Source organism: Pteropus alecto, unplaced genomic scaffold (genome assembly GCF_000325575.1).
Source record: "Pteropus alecto unplaced genomic scaffold, ASM32557v1 scaffold392, whole genome shotgun sequence".
Classification (NCBI taxonomy): Eukaryota; Metazoa; Chordata; class Mammalia; order Chiroptera; family Pteropodidae; genus Pteropus; species Pteropus alecto.
Window position 1 is genome coordinate 1,032,392 of NW_006431933.1, and position 12,666 is coordinate 1,045,057.

The following is a 12,666-nucleotide window of genomic DNA, read 5'->3' on the forward strand; positions in this document are numbered from 1 at the left end:
GTTATTTTATTAGGAGTTGCTAAATGATCATTTTCTAATCATGTCATTACCTCTGCATTTATTAATGGATGTTAACAGAAATTCTTGTACACCAGAGCTGTTTGGTTAACTTGAAACATGTTCCATATCATAAAAGCAGAATAAATAAAGGGAAAATAATTGTGTCAGTTTTCAGAGTAATGATTTCATACCTTAGCAACCTACATAGGTGTCCAGTGAATTTTCTCTTTTCTAAATATCATTATGAGCTCATGACTTTTTATATATTAGGTATATTTTAATAAATTGCAGTCTATTCCCCTCTGATCTCACCATGTCTCATCTTTGGCCACTGGGAACCCCTTCAAGCCGGTTCCTGTGTCCTTTTGATACAACCCCATTGGCCTTTGATATCCTCATTGCTTTTTGGCTCAACAAGATAGTCTAGGTTGATCTTACCCATATCTTGCCTCAGAGATAGAATTATCCATTTTCCTGGGGAAAGTTTCCCCAGTTACCTTCTTTTCTTTACTCAGCACCTATCTTGATCCACACACTGTGATGCTGAAAAACTCATACTTTAATTTATTCTCTGTATCTAATTGTTCAAGTGACTGTTAAATATCCTGCCTTTTGTGTATTTGTTGCCTGTATTAAATCATAGGACTTCAGTTATTTTGGTGCCCAGTGTAGTGTAACCTTTTCTCTTGTGCCTTCTTCTGTGGTACATGACTGCATTCACCTTAGTTTCATTACTTAATACTTCATTATTCTCTGTTGTTCTGCATTTGTTTAATGGGTTTATGTCTTTTTTCAAGAAATTTTAATTTCCTAGAGATCAGGACTTCTCCATTGCTATAGGAGATAAAAAGCAAATCTATTAAGAATATAGTGATAGCTGAATAAATATTAATTGAATTGAAGGGCATATTTTGCTTGGCTAACTTATGGCCATGTTTGCCAGCAGTTTGACACTGGTGGTGCCAATGCCACATTTAAATCCAAGCCAAACTAAATCATGAATCTTTACACCAGAATTTAAAGTACAGGTGGTTTAAAAGTATTCAAATTAATCTCTTGGAAAGGATACATAAATATTCTATTCGGAGAATTAAAAAAAAACTTGATCATTGGTTCTTGAATGTAGTTTTAAGGCACATTCAAGAAAAATACTTTCAGATGGTCATTACTTTTGGTCTCTGGTCTCAATTCCTACTTGGCTAGCTTCATTATTGGTGGCCCAGAATTTAGCTGATAAGGAGAGTTGGAAGCAAGGTTAGCTGCCTGGCAAAACCTACTTATGATGCTTTTGATAATTTTTGTCATTCTGTCAACTATTTTTTGTACTGCTAAATGGGTGGACTTTTTATGATTTTTCTAGGCAAAAGTAAACCAGAAAAGCTGGACTATTTACAGCATTTAAAAATGTGAGACTAGTCCTATAGTAACCCTGAAGGTACTCGTTATGGGATGAGACTATGTTAATTTGTTTTATGATTAGAGTAGGAAGAAGTAGTTGAAGTGATGTGTCCCATCTGTCTACTTCCTTCTTCCTTTTCTCTTGCCCCCAAAGAAGAGGCTGGAGATTCTTCAGGAAAAATAAAAAGATTAATTTTTAGAATAGATTTGTATTCTTGATAAGATTCCACTTCTTTGGTTTGCTTATAGGTCCTGTTATTGCCTTGGAGTTTAATGGAGATGGTGCTGTAGAAGGATGTCAAATTATTGTCAACGAGGTATTCAACGGAACCAAGGTACAAGATTTCACTGACCATTTATATTTCAGTCAAACCTTTTCATTTCATTTCATTTCTCTTATAGTCAAAGAGTACTTTTTAGCCCTGGTGTTGAATGAAATTTTAAAAAAGCAAATCATGATTTTTAGAATCTATGGTAAATAATGGGAAGCTAAGCTTTGGTTTTTCCCTGCCAAATAAAATTTTGATTGCTTAAAAATTTACAAAATAAGAATCTACTTATTAAAAACCATCAATAACACATACGTTTTAAAGTAAAACGTAAAAAGTCTCATCAAATGTGTCTTAAGGTCCTCCTTCCTTTTTTCAAAATATTGATATATCAAAAAATGTTACACAGGTGGTCCCTGACTTATGATGGTTTGACTTACGATTTTTCAACTTTAAGTGATAGGCATTCAGTAGAAACCATACTTCTAGTGATACGCAGGACCACAGTCTCTTGTGATGCTGGGTAGTGGCAGCAAGCCTCAACTCCCAGTCAGCCACATGATCATGAGAGTAAACAGCCGATATTCTGCAGTGTATTCATTGGCCTGGATGCTTTTCCCCAACTGCAAACTAATGTGTTTTGAGCACATTTAAGGTAGGCTAGGCTAAGCTATGGTGTTCAGTAGGTTAGGTGTATTAAGTGCATTTTCAACTTCTGGTATTTTCAACTTAAGATAGGTTTATTGGGACGTGACCCCATTGTAAGTTGAGGAGCATCTATATTTCTAAGATTATATACTTTAGATGGATGCTCTCATTGCCCAGTATTCATTTTTATTTGTTTCAGTAATGCTTCCTCAAAAATTGAACTTGGGCTATATCTAGAAATCATTATATGTAGATATTTTCTAGATATGTTGATGAGGTTCTGTTTTCAATAATTTCAGACCTAAATAACTTAATATAACTTAAAAAACAAACACATAAGAGGATTAAATGAGTATATATGTAACTGATTATTTTTTGATAAACATATCAGAGAAAATTTTTGGTTTTATAGTCTGATTTGGCTTATGGTGCCTTGAATTTGCATAATGTAAAGTACTTTGTCTTTTGTTTCATTTTATCATCAACACTACTAAGGAAGAGGGCAAATATATTGAATAGAAAAGGAAAAGGAAAAAATGGTTATATGATTTGGAGTTTTTAGATCAAATGAGTTAAAGATTATCTAATCCAACTTTCTCATTTACAGATGTGGAAACCGAGCCCAGAGGTTATTAAATTTTCAGCATCATACAGCTAGTTTATGATAAAACTAGAATAGAACTCAGGTCTCTTCTAGTTCCTGGCTGATTTTGTAAAAGCTATTTTTGAAAGATTCTACTGAGTACTGCTTTATTGTTTAGAAACTAGTTCATTTTAGGTTAGTGATATGTCTTTGGCAGCTTTAAAAAGATCTCATTTTGCTTCTCAACCTATTGAGATCACTACTAGAAAATAGAGCTAAGTTCTTTAAATAAACCTCTTTATTCAGTAGCTTTCATAATATTGACTGTTGTATATTTAAAAACAGTAAAATTCCAAGTGAAATAAAATACAACTGAAGTATTATGAAAGACCTTAATTACACCATAAGTACTTTTAAAAGGGTTCAATTTACATTATAGCTATTGAAACTATATTGCATGGATTCTATAGAAAATCTACAGATTAAATATTATAAATGATGTACTTGAATTTCTTTTAAATAACAAGCTTGTGGCTTTGTTCTGTGGAGAATCTGGGCTTTGGAATTTTGGGATTACTAGTAGTTATTTTGTTTCTTTTATATTTAAAATAGATGTTTGTATCAGAAAACAAGGAGACAGCATCTGGAGATGTAGACAGCTTTTACAACTTTGCTGATATACAGATGGGAATATGAAGTGCAATGTGGAACCAAGGACTTGGTATTAAGCCCCTTTCAATTTGTGTATTACCAGCGGCTTTTACTAAGGCTAAAATTATTAAAGTTGATTTTTTTTAATAAATTGTTGAATACTCCATCATTTATTTGAGGTTTGAAAATAGTTTATATTGAATTAAGTAGTTTTAATCAGCTTTAAAACTATTTAACCCACTTCAGTAAGCTTGCAGTTTTGATTCTCTGCATATGATACTGTTATTAGAAAGTGGAAGTGGCTAACGGATTATGATTTTAATCCTAATTAAATATTCTTTCATATCTCTGGTAATTTAAACTTTCCTCAGTGCTCCATGATATTTGTTTGAAAATACATTCCATTGCTTTCTTTTTTAATTTAAAAGGATTTGTTACTAGTTGATCAATTAGAATGAATGCAATATGCATTTTTTTGATGTATACATATCCAGTTTAAGAATTGCTTCCTGGGGGTGGCTCCATAGTGTAGTGGTTAGCATGTCTGCTTTACATGCAGAAGGTCCCGGGTTCTCACCCTAGGTGGAGCCGTGGACCATGCTCCGAATGCGCCAGGCCCCGGGTGCTAGTCGCGAGCGTGTGGGAGGAGATACCCGCCTTGAGAGATCCAGTTCTTAAGGGGGAAACGACAACATCCATAGGTCAGGGGTGGAAGTGGGGTGGAAGTGGGGTGGGGATGGGGGAATCAAAGAGAGGGAAATAAAAGAATTGCTTCCTAGTTGAATAATATGGCATGTGAGATTTTGTACACAGAAGTGACATAATACTTTGTAAATTGAATTTTTTAATAGGTATCTGATAACCAGTTTTGCAAGTAACTCTACTAACTGATGTTGGTATAGCTGTTTAAAGACTACTTTGTGAGTAGTGTTATTATCTGAATAATTTCCACCCTGTTTAGTTTTTAAATACAACTGCTAGATGACTCTTCTTCCTGGTAAGAAAAGGTATATGCAACACTAAAACTATAGAAGCCCAATTACCAACAGTTTTCAAAAAGGTGGTTATAGTCTCATCAGCTCCTATGGGCTATCAGAGTTAGAACAAAACCTTGTGATATATAGGTAAGAAGTACTTAGGCATGATGATAAACTGTGCAGATTAAAAAGCTAGATAAATTTAATTTTCATTAGATATGCCACTCATATCAAGTAATGTTCAAGCATGTTAAAATTATTTTGGTTGCTTTAAAGCACTGTTTTCCAAAGGTTGACTACCACAATGATTTACCAGGAGGCAGGGGACAGCTACTTGTTTAAAAGTCCACATTCTTGGACCCAATCCCCAAATGGACCGATTCAGTCTCCAGGGAAAACTCTGTTTTTAAGGAGTTTTGTTGTAATCTGAAGTAATCAGTTCAAAAGATGTGAAGAGGTTGATCTCGTAAGAAGGGACTGAACCTACCATCTATATCACATATAGCAGCTAATAGGAAATTAGTTTTCATAGGTCTATTTTAAAAAAGAACCTTTAATTCTATTTTGGTAAAACTAAGACTGAAAATAGCCACATGTAAAAGTTCCTCTTATGATTGTTACTAAAAATGTATTTTCATGTTTAAACTGTTTTTTTAATATTTTCAGATTAATGTATAACTACTACATTGAATTGTGTTGATATCCAGAAATAATAAAAGACTTTTCACTTAAGTGTAATATTGACGACCTACCCTGTGCCTGGCCCTGTGCTAACCATTAGCATTGCATCATTTCAATCTCTTTTATAAGAGCATTCTAAGCTACATAATCAACCTCTCCTTTAAATCAAAATGATTTCATAAAATGCAAATAAAAATTGGTGACAGGTTTAATATAATTTTGACCATAATTTACAAATCAGCTTTGCAAGTAATGGTCAAAGGACATTAATATTTCCCATAGTTAAGTTAAATTAAATATGTTCCTTCTAATCATGATTACATTATTAAACCCCATTATTCACATTTAAAACAATCACAGTACTTTTTGTTTTTCAAAAATATAATACAATGTTATGCAAAACTGTAAATTACATACTTTATTTTATCTATGGTATTTTATCAAAGACTCAGGTATATAACATATAAGACAGACCTTAATTTAAAAATTTCCACTAAATTTACTATTAATCCATGCCTAAAATTTTAAATTCTTCAGTTAGAAAAGAGCATATATCCAAGTCTAATTTGTCTTTAAGGACAGTCATTTGGCTTCTAAATGTTTGAAAAGATTTTTTAAAATAAGTAGTGTTACAGTTGTTGTTTTTATAATTCTAAACTTTGATAGTAATTATAGCATACTACATTTCATTTCTGAATAGCTTTTGAATTCATGAAAAATTAGTAATTTTATTAAGTTATATATGTGTAAACATTATATTAGCTTATTTCTCTTGATAGTACTGCTTCTGTTTTTAGTACTGTTTTTGTTTCTGTGTATTTATGTCTGGCTTTTGTAATTTATCTAGTGTTTATAAAATGTGATTTGTAATAAATGTTGTTAAAATGAAAATGGCTTAACACTAATTTTTGAAAAGCATTTCTCTAACATACATTTACTCAGACATGTGCCAAAATTTGATCATGACACAAATTTAATGATAAAAGTAAAAAAATATTCTAATCTGTCTTATGTTAATGAGAAACGAGCTGTATGCTGTGTGTGTGTGCGCATGTACACAAAGCACTCTGGAGAAATACAAAGGATGTAGAAAATCTATTTTATTTTTTAAAATTTTTTAAATTAAGTTTATTAGGGTAACATTAATACAGTTATATAATTTTCAGGTGTACATTATCATTTGACATCTGTATATTCTATTGTGTTTACCACTCAAAGTCCAGTTTGATTTAGCTACCATATATTTGATCCCCCTTACCCACTTTACCCTCCCCCTAGAAAACCTATTTTAATCTAAGAAATTTCCAGTATAATAGTTCATTTGTTAAAAAATACATTTTATTATGATCAAATACTTACTAAGAATAGACATCTTTCTCTTCCATGTTTAAGAAAACAATGACTTGTTTGTAATATATTTTCTTTCAGGTTTATACAAATGGACCTTATTTTTAAATTATGAACAAATTTACCAGCCTTCTGTACTCTTCTCCCTCTTGTAGCCTATAAATCAGAAGTACTGAAACTGCAGATTGGTTAGTTTTTAAAATAACATTTATTATTATTATTATTTCTATGTATAAAGCTTCTACATGTATAGTTAGAGCATTTGAAAAAAATGAAATGCACAAGACAGTAGCAAAAATTACTTCCCATTTATTGGATAATTCTCGCTGTGCTGAGTTTAAAATTTGCTTTTCTCTTTTAAAAGGGACACATTTAACTGTTCTCTATAGGAAGAGACGATATTATAATTAGAGTGTGATTACTCCTCCAAAATCCATTCTAGAAAATACTTTAAAAGTATAACATTAAAAGAGCCAGACTTCATTTGAATTTTAGTAATGAAAACTTTTTTTGTGTGAAAATGGAGTCATTCACTGTTGACTTGGTGGTTTTTGTTTTTTGGGGTTTTTTTTATTTTTATTTTTTAGTAGATACAGGAATACCTCAGAGATATTTTGGGTCCAGTTCCAGACCACCATAATAAAGCAAGTATCACAATAAAGTGAATCGTAATCTTTTTGCTGGTGGAAGGTCCTGCCTTCAGTTTGTAAAACCCGCAACACCTGTGAAGTTCAATAAAGAGAGGCACAATAAAATGTGTTCTGCCTGTAGAGTGTTGGGGGTGGAAGGTAATCAATCCCACTCACGTGAGAAGACAAAAAGCCTTTATACTACATCTCTCCTTTGACATTTTGGTTTTTAGTGGCAAACTCCAGCAAGCTGTTCAGAAATAGAAATTTCTTCCTTTTCTAATGTTTTGTTGCTTTCCTGGTGAGGGCGGGTTCTCACCTATAAAATGATGGTGAGGGAGCAGGAGCACAGGTAAAAGAGAGCCCTGGCATTTTCACCTCACTCTGATCCTCCCTCTGGGACCTGCCTTCCCGATTTCAGTCTAATCCGGTCCACCTGTAATGGGACTAATGAAAAGTCATTTGCAAGTGATGTGACAAGTAAACTAAAGTGCCTTGAAAATGAAAGGTACTTTATGAATGTTAAGTATTATTGTGCTGAGCAAAGTGAGTATGGTGCTCTTTTAAAGTAGTTCTGCTGTGAAGCCATATACCACCAACAAATAGGCAACTGAATACGAGAAAACAAGTATAAGAAGCTGGTAAGACTTAAGTGCTGTTTTCTTATTGATTGATGTACTCTCATTTGTCAAATGTAAGTCAGTTTGTTAGGCTCATTAATAAAAACGTTTTATATTATTTCACCCTAACTTCTAAACAGGTCATATATTAAATGATTTAAAATTTTATCTCATTAGACTCATCTAGTTTTAGGACTTAGAAGAGTCTGGACCTTTTTAATTCTTCATTTTACAGATGTGAAAATTGAGGGCCAGAAAGTTTAGATGTCCTATCCAACTCACCATAATCACTGAGCTACAATGTAGACCTCTTGACTTTCCTCCTGCAGTCACCGGAGAACAAAACTCAGCTTATCTGGCTCCTCCTATATAAAGCCTCTTCTAACACTCTCAGGTTGAACAGCATATTCCCTCTTTGGTGCTCACGCAGTACTCTATAGATAATTTCCAAGTACCTGTAACCCTTTATCCCATTTCTTTATCGATGCCACCCTTGCTACTCAAAGTGTGGTTTGTATACTAGCAGCATCAGCATCACCTGAGCTTTTAACAGTCTCAGGCCTCACTCCAGATTTGTTGACTAAGCTTCTGCATTTTAACAAAGTGTTCAGGGGATTCATACGCACATTAACATTTGAGAACCTAAACCATGAGTTCCTCAAGCCCTAGAATCAAGGCTTAGAAATCTTCATATTCCTAGAGAGTAGCTTAGTGTCCAGTAACGTGATCTATATTTAATAAATGTTTTTGAATGATATAATCTAGTGCTTCATTCTACTCTAGCAGACTTTAGTCTTTTCTGTAATTACTCTCTTCATGTACTCTCCTTGATTGACTTTGGAAAACATTGTTTTTCATTCCTCCCTATTTTGTGTTGAAATAGTAACAGCAGTCTCTGCCCACTGATTCTCTCCCAGGAGCTTTAAGGACATCAGCGCTCTTCATTGGAAACAGATAAGAGCATGGCAGTTTCTGACTTTTCTTCTCATGTTTTTGTATTCAAGTTTGTTTTATTCAAGTAGGAAACATTCTGTATAAAGCCAGAGTGGTGATTTGTTGATGCTGGGCTGAGTTAAAATTAAAAAGCAGTCCACTACTTGTTTGGGGCTTGTGGGAAAAGTTAGTCACTTAGTCCCTCCCAGATCTGTTAGCCTCGCCCCCCCCCATATCTCTTGACATCTTCCCACTTCTAGTGTTCAGAAATGAGCTTGGCTGTCATCAATAAAACGTGCAGGACTGTCCAGGGAAGCGTTCATTGTTGCTCCAAATTTGGGAGAGAATGTGAAGAAAATGGCTTTTCTTTTCTGAAACAAAGGCTAAATCATAAATCTAAAATTTGAAAGAAAAGTAAAATCCTAAATGCACACTCTACCCTTTATTTACTTTAAACAGTTTCTCTTTCTGTTTCCTCAGAAAGACATATATTGATGTCTTCATATGAGACTTAATTGTAATTTCTTATTTAGAAGGTAGCACCAAACCAGGATTCAGGTGGCATATGATCACTCCCTTCCCATTACTGTTTTAAAGGTAACATAACACAGAAAAAAGAAAAACATGTGCATAAATGTAGAGCTTAGGTTTGAAGAGTGAGACATTTCTGACTTGAACCAGGGCTCAGCTTCTTGAAATTAAAAAAAATGCTGACCTCCTTTACACATCTTTGCTCAAGTGTATCATATTACAAACCCTTTGGTGTTAACATGTACTTGTAAAGCAAACTAAATGACCAAAGGTTATGGCAACAGATAGGGCAGCATTTGAGGCCTATGTGATATTCTTCATTTACCCTGTTAAATTTTAAATGAGTGCATTTTTATGGCGAAATGTGCCATTCCTCCTCCCACCCCTCAATTATATGTGAAGAGATACATCCTACCTTATTTGAAGTGGCAGAAATCATTTAAGTGTAGTTGGGTTTGGGTTTTAAAATGCTGTTAGAGCAGTTACTTATTATTGTCAGGCTCTATGTTAAGCACTTTACATATACAATCTCATTGGATCCTCTCAGCGACCCTAAGAGAGCAGTACTACTACTGTTCCTATTTTTGTGGTTGAGGAAATTGAAGCTTACAGAGTTTAGCTAATTTGCCTATGGTCAAATAAATACTAAGTGCAGAGTCTGGACCCAAGGCCAGAAAGAGCAGTTTAACTCCAAAATCCATGCTCTTTACCACTACACTATATGACTGAGCAACAATAGTAAAATAATAGTAAAAATAATAGCTACAACTTTTTGAGCACCTGCTATAATAGCCAGGCACTGTGTTAAATACTTTGCATACTTTAAGCCACTTAAACTTCACATCAAATGTAAAGATCACATCATTGGTCCCATTTTGCCAGATGAAGAAATTGAAATTTAAATCTAGTACCTTATTTTTTTAGGGTTACATGTTTCAGATTGAAGTGGAAACCTATAAAAGGATGAGATCAATATGGTTGAGGGTGTATTTGGCCAGGATAGAGCAGAACCTGAGTCCTGCCCTGATTACCTGGTTCCAGAAGGTCTCCGAGGGAAATCTATGCCTGGAATATAAAACAAAGCAAAGTGACACTTTTATATTAGCTGAGGCTTTGGCCCCAAACTGCAGTGTACCACTCATTGCAAGTAGTGAGGCTGGCTCACAACAATTTTCCTATGGTAGATAGACCTGAGGCCCCCAAAGCCCACATTCCAGGTGTGGTTCTTCCTTCACTGATGTAATGAGGCCCTACCTAGTGATGCTAGAGGGGAAGAAAGACCATTTATCTTGATGCCCGGGAGCCTCTTATCCTAGAACATGGCTGCTATAAAGGGAGGGCAAGCAGAAAGGCACTAATAGGAGATGGAGACAACCTATAAGAACCACTTACCTCTTTACTCCTCTGAAATTGTCACCTATTATAACTGTAATTCAACCTAGTGCCCTGGAATCTTCCCAATACAGACCAGCACTCTTTTTTGAGCGGTAGGGGTGCGGGTGGGGGAGGAGAAGAGTAACCCTATACATCTTTTCTCTTAAAGACTAGCATTACCATAGCAAGTGAGTGATAGAGCTTGAGTTTAAACTGACATCTCTTAAACACTATTCCAGAGGGATGGGCATATCAAAATTAACTGTGGGTATTTTTCAAAATACATATGGCCCTCCAGGTAGTGAGAAAGCCTAAACAAGGTGATTGTACAAAGTATTAAATGTGGGGGAGAAATGATCAAAGATGGGCAGAGAACATTTAAATAGCAAGGAGTAAAAACAAACAAAAAAAGGCCTCTATGTACTGATAAAGAGAAATATTACTTTGAGGTTACAAAACCAAGGTCTAGAACAGTGTATTTACTATGCTATCTTACGTATAAGGGAAGATAATAAGTGTGTGTATGCACACTTAATTTTGCACAAAGAACCACTGAAAGGACAAAAGAGAAATTAATAAAAGTTACCCAGAGGAGGCAATAGGAAAGGGGGCAGGAGTCAGAAATGGGAATGAGACTTCTAAATGTATACCTTTTTACAGTTTTGATTTTTGAACTTTGTAACTATATTATTTGTTTTTAAATAAAAGTTGGGAGTAAAGAAGCAGAAAGAAGGTGATAAAGAGTAAAAAAAATAGAGTAAAAACAAGTAGAAAAAAATCATGAGAAGACTTGGACGGAATTCAGGGAAAGCAAAAAAGTTAATGCCCAGAGATGGCTGGAGAGAGATAACCTTTGGCTAGATACCATAGACTGGACCTGAGGTCCAGATATTAAGACATTACTTGAGTGACTGAGGGAGTTGAAAAAGAACTCCAACTTGATGAAGGGCGATAGAAACCAAAGTAACGATCAACCTAGTAGCATATCTTTTTGCTGTTCATATGCATTACTCCTCCTTTTTACCTCATAAGAATGCTATCTGTGTCAATACTTCAGAAGAGTGCCTCTAAATTCTCTTGTCAAGATCCACTGGATGTATTTTTTTTATTATTTTTATTTATTTATTTATTTATTTATTACAGTTTGCATACAACATTATATAAGTGCCAGGTATGCAACATAGTGATTTATATAACTTACCCCATAATCAACCCTATAAAATCTAGTACCCATCTGACACCATATGTAGTTATTACAATACCATCGACTATATTTCTTATGCTATATTTTGTATCCCCATGATTACTTTGTAACTACCAATTTGTACTTCTTATTTCCTTCCCTTTTTTCATTCACCACTCCCTTAATCTCCCTCCCATCTGGCAATCTTCAAAATGTTCTCTGGATGTATGAGTTTGTTTTTCTTTTGTTTGTTTATTTTGTTCTTTAGATTCCACACGTAAGTGAAATCATATGATATTTGTCTTTCTCTGTCTGACTAATTCTACTCAACCTTCGACATTTTATGATGTGTCTTGGTGTGGGCCTCTTGTGTTCTTCTTGTTTAAGACTCTCTGTGCTTCCTGGGCTTGTATGCTTATTTCATTTCCCAGATTAAAAAGTTTTCTGTCATTATTTCTTCAAATAGGTTTTCAGTTCTTTGCTCTCTCTTACTGGTGCCCCTATGGTGTGAATATTAGTACACTGATGTTGCCCCTTAAACCCATTTTTTTGGATTACTTTTCCTTGTCGATTGGGTATTTCCTGCTACCTTATCTTCTTCTTATTATTATTTTTAATGCCTACAGCATCTGGCATTTCTAGGTGGTCTTCCATCCAAGTACTAACCAGGCCCACTCCTGCTTAGCTTCCGAGATCAGACAAGATTGGGCACGTTCAAGGTGGCATGGCTGTAGACTGTGTTTTTTTCATATACATTATTAATTTAATTTTCTAGCAACTTGTAAGATAGATATGAGTATCTACACCTTCATTATGCAGAAGTGGAAACTGAGCTTCAGACA

The 12,666-nt window shown here is 34.4% G+C and overlaps 1 protein-coding gene and 1 pseudogene across 1 annotated transcript in view; one reads left to right on the forward strand and one right to left on the reverse strand.

Annotated features, from left to right (window-relative positions):
• Positions 1 to 3,718, forward strand: part of RP2 (RP2, ARL3 GTPase activating protein) — a 28,994-nt gene extending 25,276 nt beyond the window's left edge. The window contains exons 4-5 of the mRNA XM_006906901.3: positions 1,648 to 1,733; positions 3,511 to 3,718. Of these exons, the coding sequence (XP_006906963.1) occupies positions 1,648 to 1,733; positions 3,511 to 3,594 (170 nt within the window). The 3' untranslated portion in view covers positions 3,595 to 3,718. The remainder of the gene's footprint in view (positions 1 to 1,647; positions 1,734 to 3,510) is intronic.
• An 8,723-nt stretch (positions 3,719 to 12,441) lies between these two features.
• Positions 12,442 to 12,560, reverse strand: LOC112475616 (annotated as a pseudogene).
• Between the last annotated feature and the right edge of the window lie 106 nt (positions 12,561 to 12,666).